At 36.0% G+C, this 14,423-nt stretch overlaps 1 protein-coding gene across 1 annotated transcript in view; it reads right to left on the bottom strand.

Moving 5' to 3' along the window:
- The window catches only part of PLCE1 (phospholipase C epsilon 1), a 137,564-nt gene that overhangs the window by 50,601 nt on the left and 72,540 nt on the right, over positions 1–14,423 (bottom strand). The window contains exon 3 of the mRNA XM_050898846.1: positions 8,778–9,094. Coding sequence (XP_050754803.1) covers positions 8,778–9,094 — 317 coding nt within the window. The remainder of the gene's footprint in view (positions 1–8,777; positions 9,095–14,423) is intronic.

Below are 14,423 nucleotides of genomic sequence, written 5' to 3'. Positions count from 1 at the left end.
AGAACACGAAAAATCCATGTAAAAAAATAACCCTCATCACATATGATGCAGTATTTATGGCAAGAGGGAAAAACATACATTATCTTGTTTAAAAGCAGAATTCTTAGTATATGAGTGTACTCTGATTTCTCCCTCTCTAAAAAAAAATTAAATCCATGTTTCACAACATTACAAAGTCTTTCCACAAAGTAAAAGTGTTGTTGAGGTGTATTATTCTTATAAAACTATAAGGAGCAGATTCATATTTATAAGGCTTTTTAAAACACTAGCAGTATGCAGCATTAGCACTAATAGCTGGCTACAATGAGTTCCTTTGCATTGCTAACTGTGCACAAACCCATCAGTGCATACTGATGAATATAAGGATCACAGTATGTAACATAGAATTGGTTTATTTTACATGGGTTTCACTAAAGTTTCATTGTTAAAATTTTTGGGCTTTTGGTATAATATGCAACATAATTTTCATATGCATTTTTTAAATCCGAGTATTTTAAATTGCATATCTTATGAACAGATGGTTCACTTTACATGCTTGAGTGAAATTATATAACCTTACAAAGAACATTTACCATTTTAAATCTGATTAAACACTATTCCAAACAAGGACTGGAAACAGTTTGATATTTGTACAAACACAATCTTTTAAAAAGTATTATGCAAACCCATTTAGGCATTGCAAAAAAATGCTGAACTAAGAGACAGAGCGCAATATTTATTTACATTCCATTATTTCAGTAAAATGATATGTCTGTTTTGCTAGTAAGGGTTTAAATGAACAATGAAGAAAACTCAGAAATTTAAACCATTAAAAATAAAACTATCTTCAATTAGTGTCCTAAACAGCCATATTTTTAATTAACTTTACTGAATATAAGAATGACTTAGTGAATGATGAAACCACCCCAGTAGCAGTGCTATACTGCAGCAGTTGAAACATTTTTACCTTCCTAGCGTATTTTCTGGCAATTCAATCTTTCAAAAAAATCCCCTCATGTATTGAACTTCTTATTTTGCATTTTCAGTTCCATAGTGGGACTATGTTCTGACAGTTGTTTGAATGATCTTTCAATCTGGTGCAACTTTCAATCTAAGGCATCACAACTGCTTTGTACGCGCATCTCAGCATGGAAAATTAAATGCTTCGTTTTAAGTTTTTATTGCTTTTATTTTACTTGAAACTGTGTCCAGAAAGATCAAGTTACAAGAGATTCTTTTCATGTTTATATAAAGCAATGCTTGAAATTATTTAAAATGTTTACACAAACATAAACGTTTACAACATGTACATTGAACTTGTGTTTCTGTGGTTGCTTTGCTGGTGAGACGTAGAAGCGTGGCTGGGAGTAAAACCCATAAACGTGCAAGAGTCTGGAAGGGTAAAGATACAGAACAAGAAACAGGTGCCCAGAAAGACTGTGGCATACCGTAAAGGTATGATAGTGAGTAAGGACCACATGGCACTCGAGGTAAAGAAGCAGGGCGAACTAGTAATACCATACAGGAATCAGAGAAAAGAACTAAATGAAGAGAGAAAGGCACAGTAGACAACAAGGAGAGATGGAAAAAAGTATGTTGTTACAGTTCTTAGGGTCCTAAAACACACTTAGGTACCATTTTTCTAATCTCTTCCCAGCTACCAGGGGTCTGCTAACTCTGCAGAATCTCCTTAGTAGTTTCCTCCTGCAGTTTTTATACATCCAAGAAAACTAAACTTCTGGTAGTCAGTGCTCTATCAGAGCAGAAAAATATATTTCTACTATTACTACTATTATGTGCACAGTCTTAGAGAATCCAAAAGCCAACAGTTTTGCAAAGCTAGATGTTACTATATTTCACTCTTCTCCTCCCACGCTAGCCACTAATTCAGAATCAGCTTTTAATTACATTTAGTAACAGGAAAGAATATCTGTCTTTAGCTTGATCCACTGCGTTGCTCTGACAAGACTCTATGATCAATGTGATATTATTAGAAACAAATGAAATATCAGCTGTGTCTCGCTGATGAGTACATGTTGTGCCCAAGTCTCCACTATCATATAACTACAGTTTTAATCAAACTTTTAAAGACTATGGGCTTTATTTATAGTTGGTGATACTGAACACGTGTAGCCCAAAATGTTCATGATAAATAAAAAGTGAATAGCAAAATACCTTCTAATTATCTGTGTACATGTGGCACAGGCTACAATATAGCTTTAAATTCTTCTAACACAGTAAAAAAACCCCAACCAACCAACCAAAAAAAACTACAAAGCTAAAACACTTAAGAATATTTGAAATATCTGCAGGTGGATTTGCTTCTTCCACTCCTGTAAATCTGAATTAATTACTGAATCAAAGTTACATGTTACAAACTGGCACATGTAACAGACCCACATTTTTTTTCTCAAATACACCTGGATCAGCAATATAATTATCCTTATTTGTATAGGGATACTATGCATCCTTAAAACATACAGGAAGATTCTTCTCTGCCTAAAAAGGATTTAAAGAGATGTTAAATCCTATATTGCAACACTTCCAAGTTTGGAGCTATACACTTTCTAAAAATACAGGAAAAGTCCATCATTTTAAAGAAGGCTTTCCTTACTCTCTTCTGGCAATAAAGCCAGAATTGGAACAAACTTAGAATAGTCTACCAAACTTACTTCATAAAAATCTAATTTAGTCACCTGCTGTTGAAAATTTGAACCAAATGCATTCAGAGTATCTGAAACAATGTTTTCTTCAAAACATCTATAATGTAACAGAACTACTGATACAAACAGGTAAGGAAACAAACAACCCATAGGAACAAGACGTATAACAAACAGAATTTCAGGTCAAATAGGTTAAAGGGACAGAAATGTCATGCCCTTTCTCTGAGATCATTTGAAACCTCAGGCTGTTGCAAGAAGAAAGTGAGAGAAAAAACAACAAGATCTATTCATTCTAGTGCCCAATTTTCCTACAATACATTAAGTAAAAAACTAAATTACTTTCCACATTTTCAGTTTGTCCTTTAAATGTCTTCTGAAATATTACGAAGAATTTTTTTTAAGTTTTCTATACAGTACAGAGACAAGAGGTCAAAACACAGAAACTTTATGACAGCTGAGATTACGAACTGCCATCCTAGAAAATTAGGATGACCACTGGATCAATGAAAGCTTAGGAACATATCTGGGGTCTAAAAGCATAGCAGTTAAACTTTTTCCTTTTAGTAATTTAGCTTCTCCTTGGACTTTGCATATTTGTTAAATCTGATCTAAACTTCAGGATTAAGGAACAACTGAAGAAAGCTGTGTTTTAATCATAGTATTGTAAAAGAACATTTCCGATAAATAAAGTTCCTATTTCAGCCACATCTAGATGTGTAAGACAGTGCATGCATTGCCTACAAGAGCTGTAGATGCAGGTGAACACAACATAATTTTCTCTCCTTTTTTCTAAATTCAACAAAACTCCTAGTTTGGTTTTCAGTGTTTGATGCCGCACTATTACGTTACTCCAACAAAGTGATTGATTGCATCTGTTCTTTACATGGGAATTAGGCCTTACTAATTGCAGAACAAGCAGGATGCATTTCTTTTTAAGCAAACCTATGTATTTATTTTCATTAATTCTGAAATATGTGTATTTCAAATCCATCAGGAGCATGGTATCATTTCTCTCAGTTCTGTTCTCCTCCTCATTAAATACCTGATAATTATTACATAGTAATCTATATTCTTTCTGCAGCGTAGTATATAATCATAGCGATTTGGTAATACCTTTCGTCTGAATCTCTCATCCTTCTGTGGTTATCCACCATTTTTAACTTTCCCTTTTTCAAGTCTACTGCATCTACTCCACATGTTGAAAAGTTCTCTAATTCTTCAATTATTTTTTTAATTTAACTTTAGTTTTATGAACTATTTCTTAAACAGTAGTGACCAGGCTTTCTATAGCAGCTTTATAGAAGTTATTTAAACTTTAGTGGCAATCTCCACCATGACTATCATCTTTCTATAGAACCTCCAGGGAAACGAAACCTGAAAAAACATGTCTATATATGTAGACATTACAAATCTTTAGTGACTGGGCTGTATGTCCTATGAACTTCTATCTGTCTCAAAACTCCATCAGAGACAGTAAATCCTGCAGACAAACTGCAACATTAGCAGATTATAAGATTCTTATTTTCCTGTGAATATTTTATTTCCCTGTGAATTTCTGTACAGACTTGAGAGCTGGAATGACCCAAAACTTTTAAAATACAAATGAAATATAATCCAAGAACGTATTCCATGCCATTTTATGGGATTCATGACTGACCTTTCTCACAACGTATTTTTAAAACAAGTCATTGAGTATTCAAGCTTCTTGTCACAGCAGCCACCTTAATTAACACAGTAGGTAATAAACTGATACTTGGAAACCCATGACATGAAAAGACACAGGGAAACACATAATGCCTGAATCCCCTCTAGTAACTGTATGTCAGGTCTAACCCATAACCATGCTCTCTTAAACAAAGGCAGTTTCTGTTTCCCAGCCTCAGCAGCACAGGATCTGCCAGCTGCATGCTTGTGCTACTACTCATGGAGCGCTTGACAGTAGCTTTAATCTGTGCTATCCATCTTTCATGTCTCTACACTACTTACACTACTACAATTTTTTTCCCTATCATTCTTGACAGTGAAAAGAAAAAATGTATACATGAAGAGGATGTAGAGCGCTACGATTTCCATCTTCTGTGAATATTGATAAAGGTAATCTATTTTGCCAATCTTTGTTGTTTATTTTTTTAAGATCTTCATATATCAGAAACAAAAGCCCCTCAGTTATTAGTTTCATCCAGTATCTGTGACAAATAAAGGTATCTCGAGCTGCACTAGAGTTCCTTGCTGTACCCCTGAATTTAAGGTCAAAGCACTCACTAAAGCCACACAAAACAGGGCAAGGTGAGTGGTTATCACAGCTCCCAGAGGTAACGAGTTATGCCTCTTCCATAATATAGAGGACTCAGTCCGCTGACACCCGGAGTAGACACTGACATTATGACAACTATGTTCAGATTGTTGCAGGTTAAAAACAAATTGTGTGGCTCTTCAGGCAAGGTGTAAGCAGGCTGTGGAAACCTTGCCACAAAGACAGTAACAAAGAAGCTCTCCTAAATGTTTAAGTTGGTTACCTTGCCTTTAAAGCAGGAATAGAGCTCCTATTTAAAAAAAAAAAATAAATAAAATAAAAAAAAAATCAGGCAAGGCCCACAAATTAAATTTATACCACCTATCACTACTTTTTTTTTGCATTGTCACTTGGTAACGCTAAGATACTGGTTAATGTCTGGCTGCCCAAAAGCCTATCCAACCTTCGTCAAGGAACAGGCTCACGCGTCCCCAAAGTCCTTCTGGCCTGAGGCACAATCACAACTTTCCTCCTTGGGTGTTAAGCTACTTGTGATGCAAAATTCTCACTATATGCTTCTTAACTTGGTTTCTGAATTTTTTTTAATCCTTTTTACACTTTTCAGCTCTTCTCATCAGGCTCACAATGCTGTGATCTCAGAACAAGAGTATCTGACAAAAATGTATTTCCATTGTCATACTAAGAGACCCAATAGTTTTCAGAAATCTTGCAAGACTCTCAAGATGTTAAAACAAGCTACAGATATAATGAGACACTGAAGCTGGCAAAAGCTCCAGCTACTGTCATCCTGCCTTTCTACAGAAAAAAAATTTTAGGAAGAGTTCCTAATGGATCATCAGCATTAATGTGATCACTGAATCACTTCCAGTACTTAAGTCAAAACACCTTACCCAGGTAATACAGCAAAAGAAAATGCACATTACAGGCTTCATCCAGTGTTAGACACTATGCCCACTATTACGCTTTTCCACAAATGAGAACTGAGTAGGAAAAATAACAGCAGTTATTTGTTGCACATTCAGCTGCGTTAATCGTCTTCAAGTACCAATTTTAACTGCTGCAAAGGGCAACTGATTTCTGATTCAGTTCTGCAATTCTTCATAGACCACTTCCATGCCAAATGCTTAAGGCTGACCACTCACCATAAGTGCTTTCTCCTCTGTAAGTCTTTCCTATACCTTTTAGGTGCCATTGAGGTCTAAATACCGTAATTCATAGTAAGCAACACTAACCGATAGTAAACAGAAAGGTTTAAACAAATGATTAGAAGATATTCATGCTCTATGTATCTCGCCAGTAACAATATTTAAATCATTCACATCCAGAAAACAACAGTTTTGTAACAGCAAACATATTTAAAGTATAAGGGAACCATGTGATGTTTCCCAATATCTACCGCTCGATCTTGCACTCTGCAGTCAATGGGAGTTTGCAACTTCAGTCATGAACAGGACTTTCTGGGAATAACTGGAATTTAAACAGTAAATAATACTAGTAAAATTTACCTCAATAAGACCAAATTGTTTCCCTACTTTTCACTTAAACTCACTTTTTAGAAGATATTTTAATAATTTGAAAATATTTTAACCTTCATTATTTTTAGTAATTTTATAATACTCCCTCAGCCCTCATTCAATCTAGGCTTCCATGAAAATGTGAGTATTTTTTCTCTTAAATAAAGAAGTTCCTTTGTGTCACAAAACAGCAATTGTTGACTGTCATTTTAAACAAGTGTTATAAATTTTTCCTCATTAATATGCAGTAAGTGTCAGAAAAAATACTAAAAAGCATATTGCTTTATGAAAAATCCTCTATATACTATAATTGTTCATTTAACAGAACAATGGCATGAAATGATTTTTTTCCCATTATGTATCAGAAGCCTGTCATCCTAAAAGTCATTCTGGCTCCCACATTATAAATACACTTCAGTATTTCTATAGGCAATGCCAAAAAAAATCAGCAAGTGCTCACTGACTTTTGCCAACAAAAGCATGACTCTTTGCACAAGAATTTTCTTGCCATTTATAAATAAAGACATTTTGAAAGTTCACGCTTGTGATTGGCTATGGCAACTGATATACTCCACCATAAGATAAAGCAGATAGCAAAACGGTGATTTATTACAAGCAGTAAATATTGTACAGTAACTCCACTGAAACATATAACATCTATGTTTAAAAAAGTTATTCTAGATTATACTTAAAATAATCCATTGCACTAAATATTATATAACCTATGCACCAGATATTCAGGAATTAATTCAAATTACATGAAAAGTTATCCTGTAGCATTACCAAACAAGTAATGCTAGACTACAAAAATTGCAAAGTCACAAACCTCTAACACTTAAAGATACTGTTGACGATTTTACCAGAAGGCAACTTTAATGTTAAAATTCTCACTGATATGGAATAGTCTCAGTCATTTCTGACAAGACTTCTTCATCACCTACTTGCTCTTCAATCCTGTGACTGTTCAGTGTCAGAACGCATGACTGTCAGTCTAATTTGTATAGCTAACTGCAAAATGTCCTAACAAACTGCTCTGGCATTGTGCCTCACCAGGTCATACTAGAGCTTGACCACGTCACCTTTTTCCCACTGCCCTCACTATAGTGATCACTGTAAGAGAAACACCACAGGAAGGAGGACCCTAGCTGGGTCAGCAGCTAGATTCCTCTCCAGCTATGCACCAGCCACAGCATTTTCCTAAATGCAGTTAACTAGAGCTAATTTAAACAATTTTTAGGTTCTGTCTAAAGACTGAATATTGTAGCTGCAACTTTATGTTCCCATAATAGAATCAGGTGAGAGGAGCCAACATATTTACACTATTTTAGTTCCTAAATCTCAATAACATACAAGAAACTTGAACAGTTCGAAACATGCTAAATATCAGTCACTGATTCTCATTTGCCCAGGAAGCAGGAAGTTTACTGGGGGTTAATACATATTCTGCTCTATCTACTTAATTTTGTGCTGTCTTTTTGATACCTGCATAACTTTCATCTCTTATTAAAGCATAAGAATGCAGTGGATAACAAACTAAAACAGCATAAGTCAAGACTATCTTCATTTTATTCCACTTCTATGAATCTAGAAACTGCTAACATTGCATATGGTTCACACAAAAAAAGGAAGAAAGAAATTGATCCATTTTTCTGCAGCTAAAACCTGAGGGTTTATATAGGGGTTTTTTTGTTTGTTTTGGTTTGGGTTGGGTTTTGGGGGCGGATTTTTTTTACAGTTTTCTCAATCCTTGACCAATTTTCTATTAAACTCATCAGAAGACCACCTTACTAAAAATAAAGTAAAATCTTAGTAACGAACTCACGATTTGGCTTATGGAAATGTGTCAGGCCAAATGACACTTCTTTGTATAACAACATTCAAGACACACAGAGTGATTAAATAAATAAATAAATAGCGCAGATTAGTGTAGTTATATTACACAGAATACAGAAACTTCTAGTTTATAATAGTTCTGTGCTGACTCCTAAGATCATGCTTAGTCTACAAAAATCCAAAACAAATAAATAAAACTCCAGCTCCTGAACAAAATAATAAACTGACTGAAAGCATACCCCATACTGTCAGTATAAATACAAAGAAATACAAGTCTGTAATTTTTTTCTTCCTGTTTACTTTACAACGTGCAAGAAAAACTTAGGTTGCAGTTTTCCAAACTCACTGAGCAAATCGGTCACATAACTCATATTAAATTCAGTGGAAGTTATTTAGCTAAATCCCCTGGTTATCTTAACTTATGTTTTAAAAATTTGTCATTACAGTTAAATTCAGCCCTGAGATAAAGGAAATAACTAACCCACAAATCAGCCAATAACCCTTATGAAAAGTAATTTAAAAGTTTTGTCTTACCTCATTAAACCTTGTCACAAGATCTTCTACAGCATTATGTTCACCATTGGGGGAAGAAAGAATAGTAGCAGATATGGAAGCTTTAATAGATGGCAGCCTGCTTTGACATTCAGCATTACCCAAATCCCTGGTTAAAAAGCAGAGGTAGTCAATGGGTGAGACTTTCCGGTAAAGCTCCTGCTCCTGCTCGGTCAGAATGCTGGCAACCTCCTCCGGGAACTGGATGAGGTGCTGCAGTTCGATCAGCTCTTTGCTGATACCAGCCACGTTGGAGGGAAGGACGCTGGAGCCAGCCATAGATGTACACGCTTGACGTTCTAAAACAAAACAAATAAAAAATTCATTAGGTTTCACCTTTAACTCTTGGACTGGGCTGTGCAAAAGTAAGACAACTTGTTCTTTTTGTGCTGTTAAACTGTTCATTCATTTATTCAGCAATACACTATATCCTAACCACTTTATATTTAAACAACCTAATACGTTCTTTTAGTTGGGGTCTTTCTGCGTATCTCTGTATCTCGTATTAGCTAGATAGCTGGTAACTGGGGCTTCTGAGATTGTTAAGCTACCTGCCAAAACATGCTTGCTTCCTGACTTATCCAAACGCCTGCTTCGGTCACCTGCAGTCTTGTCAAAACTTCAAATAAAAGGATCATCTGGGCAGGCTGTGGCTCTGTTTTGCCTCCATATTAGAGTCCGTCATACAAAGGGGTTTGAGGCCTTGACGGGGGCATCAGGACTCCACTGCCACAAGAAATAATGTATAATGGTCACATAAAACCCATGTGGGTCACCATTTTGCTTCATATTCCTCTTGCTATAAGATACAATTTATCTGAGCTCACTGCATGGTGAAACTAAATGCCTGAAGTTAGAAAACATTTTTCATTCCTCTGGGAAAATGCACGTATTTGGGAGTATGCATGTTTTATCCATTATTACAAAACATTCATGGTAGTTTTACAATATCGTAGCAGTGATGTCCCTTGAAAAATAAGACTTTTCCTAAGAAGGAAGAAGCCAAGCTTTGTAAGACCGTGTGGGAAGCCTGAAACATCAACACAATGATTCCAAAACAGTGAGTATGAGTCTTCTGACTAGGTAAGTTTAGAATGGGTTCTCTGAACAATAATTTTTCAAGAATTACTTAAATGTATAAACAGTCATAGTAGTATATTCTGTACTCTTCTTCCTTCCCAGGAAAAGGAATTTATTTTTTTGCATTGCTTCACGAAGTATCTTCAGAGGTTTTCTGCACACATAATGGAGGTACACTGCAGATCTATCTTTTACTTCAATTTTTTTATATCAATAAACTCTCATTTCATAGAGGGAGCAAATATCCTTTCTGTTCTCTAAAAAAACCCCGAAGTTCATAATGCCTGATTACAATTCATTCTCTTATAATAAACATAAAACATGCTACATGAGGTTTCCCTTGTTACATTCATTTTATGCAAACTCTATTATCAATCAGTGGGAAGTTAAAAAGACAGAAAATTGCCTTTTCTTAATATATTCTACTAAGTCAAAAGATAAATTATAGCAGCCCTAAATAAAGCCTTTGGGCTAACAGAACCTGTTGAGAAATTTTCAAATACATAAGAGACTTCAGAAAGAGCCAGAGAGTACTTGTTTCTGTATCTAGACTGGCGAGGAAAAAAGTAATGGACTTAATTTGCAACAAGCAATATCCTGGTTACATAGTGGGGAACAGGTATAACTTCAAGGATAGTGAAGTAGTGCTGTACAGTATCTGCAGAGATCAAGAAATCTGTCACTGAAACTCCTGCAAGAAAGATCAGGGGAAAAAAAGACAGTTAAGAACACCATTTTGACACGTCAATTCTGTTTTGGGCAGCAGGTGAAGTGCAGTGAGCTTCTGAGCTTCCTTTCAGTCTTGTTTGCTTTGATTCCACATGAGACTCCAATTCTGTTTTCTACTTCAATCTGTGCGGAACAATTCTGAAAAGTTTTGTAAGAAAAAGCTCTTAAAGCTCGTTTGCACTGTTCTTGACTTTGCAACAGAACATAAGCTTATGCCAAAATAAAAACAATGCAGAATCTAATGTTCATTTTATATTACAGGCATTGTATATTTGCATAGTGCTTTGCATACATGGACCGAACTGTCACTGTCACAACCAGCGTTATCTCAGAAAGAGGAGGATATGGAAGGCATGACGCAAACATCCGCTACCACCCATGTGCTCCCTAGAAGTCACAGTGCCTCGCTGACACCCCATGCACAACAGCTCTTCTCACTCAAGGACTTTCCTGGGAAATACGAGGCACCCTGCCAGCCAGGAGAAGGCAGAGAAAGTACAGCCTGTACCAGCCTCTCCTGTGCCTCACTGCTGAAACTGAGGGGTACAGGTTGTGTCTATGTTGTCAATTTATTTTAGATCACAAAGGCACTTTTGAAGCAAATCTCCCAAACATCCTCACTTACTGTGCTTTAGTTTACAGTCTTGGAGCGCACAAAGTGGATCCTTTTCAGATGAAACTGGACCAGAAGATGCGCTCCCAGAAGGCAACTAACACATCCCAATTGCTAACAAGCTGTAGCTGTCAGCAGCATCCAAGCTCTGGAGAGGACACCGAGGTCAGGAAAGGACAGTTGGACCAGACAGCTCAGATCATGGCTCGGCTGCAGGTGATCACATAACGCAGGAGACAAGACAGCAAGTAGCACAGTCAATGCAATGCCACAGAAATACTGGTGCTTTGCAAATTCAACATTATTTGGTAACCACAGTTATAAACACCTTATATCTATCAATATAGTAGGAAAGGAAGGCATAACTCTATAAGGAGTGCCCAGTCAAGCAGTGACTGATGGAAGAGAGATAACACGCAAGTGAAGATGAGCTGTTCCCTGATGCACTGCTTGCTGACAAGATTTAGGGGTGCAGTCTCAATAATTCACCTTCTCCATTACAGTATCAAGTAAAAAAACCGCCCACATTCATACTTTCAACAGATCTACATTCCACACTGTCTCAGAACTCCAGCTTTGCTCAAAAACCACAAAAACTGGCAAAGGTTGACACTGAATTTGCAACAGGCTAGAGCACTGTTCATGATCCCATTGCACACTGCCTTGCCTAAGTATAATCACCCTTCAGGCTCCACTTATTACAACCTCTCACATCTAAGAACAAGGCTCAACACGCTGAAGTGACCAGCGTTAAGAAGATGGCTCCACAGCATATCTCCAGACTGCCAGAAACTACTAGCAATATCTCATTTGAATTTTATTTCACTAGACTGACTGCCCATTGATCAAGTCCAGCAGAAAGCTAATGCAGGGATTTTGAAAGCCTTTAATGAAACTACCTTTAATGAAACCATCATCTTCCATAACAAAGGCTTCACAAGCCAGCTTCATTCTAACAGAAAAATGAAGCTGTCAAGAAGAAAAACTTTTCGTGGAAGCTAAGCCAAGATGATTCAAGTCACAGGCTAAACAAGATCAGCCACTGGTATTGCTGGATTTGGAAGAAGATAGAAAATAAATAAAACTCTTCCTGATTCAAAAAACTGAATTTTAAACTAGTATTTCTCAATTCTCCATTAAACTGGAAGAACTAAACAAGTGCTGCGTCTTTAATGTAAGAGTCCATGGAACAAGCTGCTGCAGCAAGAGTGCAGCTGATACCCAAGGAGAGGCGCACAGGCCAAATAGAATTACAAAGGCTCACAGCTCATGGCTAAAGTATGGATATAAACACTGAAGAATTGGAAATATAACTTATTTCTGTTGACTATTTCTACACCCACAAATATTTCTTTCATCCATAATTCACATCTTTGCAAGTCTTGGTTGTTGACATATTTCACCTCTGCAGATTCTGATTTTTTATCTTTCCTCATTCCAGTTTTCTGTGTTTTATCACAGAAAATCCAGGATCCTCATTCTCAGCTTCACCACCCTCCATGATTTACACTCTGCACAAAAGTCTACTCCTTTTTCTTTCTCTCTTTTTATTTGCCTGTATTAAACTAGTCTTTTTTCTGGACTATTTTTCTGTCTCTTTTTCATGTCTAAGACTGTTATCATTTTTCACGCCACGAACTGATCTGCACTTCTCTGTTTCTGCTATAAAACTCCCTAACCAGTCTCATCCATAAGTCCTCTAGCTTTGTGTTGTCAGTTTATGTCCTTCAGGAAATAGATCATATCTTTCTGTGCTTCAAAGAAAGACCAGGTCCTTAGATTAACTTGCAGAATGGAACTGCTTTCAGGCCAAACTCACAGTAGATTTTGTTAGAGTTAAGGCAGGATACAACCCTCACTAAAATTAGCTGCTGCTGCAGTAAATGGTATTATTCTTTGTGCTCTACCACATCAAGCTAATGCTAAAACTAGTAGAAGAAAATTAGGACCCTGACTATTCATTTGCAAGTTGTCTAAAGCTGGAATTGAGAGCTTTGCTTATCCTTCTGATAAACAGCTGAAGCAGATAATCTTTTAAATAGCAAGCACTGCTTTTATTAATCAAAACAAGATAACCTCTGCCTAGCTTTAAAAAAAGGACTCATGGGTTGACTTAATTGTTGATGATACACGTGGGAACAAAAAGGTCTCATCTTCTCTAACAAAAGAATAATCTATTTAAGAATGGGAGAAAAATACAGAATGCCTGCTTCAGGATATTACTCAGCCGAGGCTCATCATAAACTCTAAAAAACACTGTCTCAAGAATTACTAATTTTTATTTTTTTAAAAACTTTCTACAAGGTTTAGTAAGGAGCTCTTTTGTCAACAGATTAACTTCAAATTAACTCAGTCTTAATTACTATAAAACTTAGAATTTCCATACATCTTGTATACATATAGGCTCTATAAAAGCTATATTGAAAAAATAAGTAACAAGTATGTAAGTATGTAAAAACTGTGTGTGCATTTTTGTGTGTGTATACAAAAAAGTTTCAAGATAGTCTTGAAAAACTTTTTTTCTCTGTTTTTCTCTATTGAACCATATTATGTTTGTGCTTGCTATATTAGCAACAGGTTCAGTATTTTTTTAATATGAAAAACAGGGAGTTCACTTTAAAGAAAAATACAAAGAAACTTTTATAAATAAAACCATGAAAAATACTGCTAGAAGGCTAGTGTTAATTATCTGTAATCATTCACAGAATTTTTCCACATTTGTATGTTCTACTAAACACAGTAGTTATGTGACATGTGATACGTCCTAACAATAAAAGCAAAATTATTTGTACATTTACCATATTTCTTGTAAAGCTAAAATTAAAAGGTGCTTATTTATTAAATTTTATTTCATCATGCACACAGATGATTTATGAATACACAATATGATATAAATGTTGGACTGCTGCCATCAATTTTCTCTAAGCAGAAATTCAGGACTGGGTGTGAGCACAGTAAGTGGAATTCATACAAAGACAGAAGGAAAATAAATAAAGCCCCAACTGTAATCACACCAATGTCAAAAGTGCTAAACCTGCATAAAATTACAGTTGCCAACCACGCAAGTTGTACTTTGATAAAATCACATCACTTTCCATGTGAATTGTGACCAAGTAAGGACAGCGGTACAGAATTACTTTCATCCCAACTCAAACACAACTCTTACATTTGATACTTGTAGAAATGTGCTATGCATCTGGGAGTAG

The sequence above is a fragment of the Gymnogyps californianus genome, chromosome 6 (assembly GCF_018139145.2).
Source record: "Gymnogyps californianus isolate 813 chromosome 6, ASM1813914v2, whole genome shotgun sequence".
In the NCBI taxonomy this organism is placed as follows: Eukaryota; Metazoa; Chordata; class Aves; order Accipitriformes; family Cathartidae; genus Gymnogyps; species Gymnogyps californianus.
The sequence above is the reverse complement of the archived record's forward strand: the minus strand, read 5'-3'. Positions and strand labels throughout refer to the sequence as shown.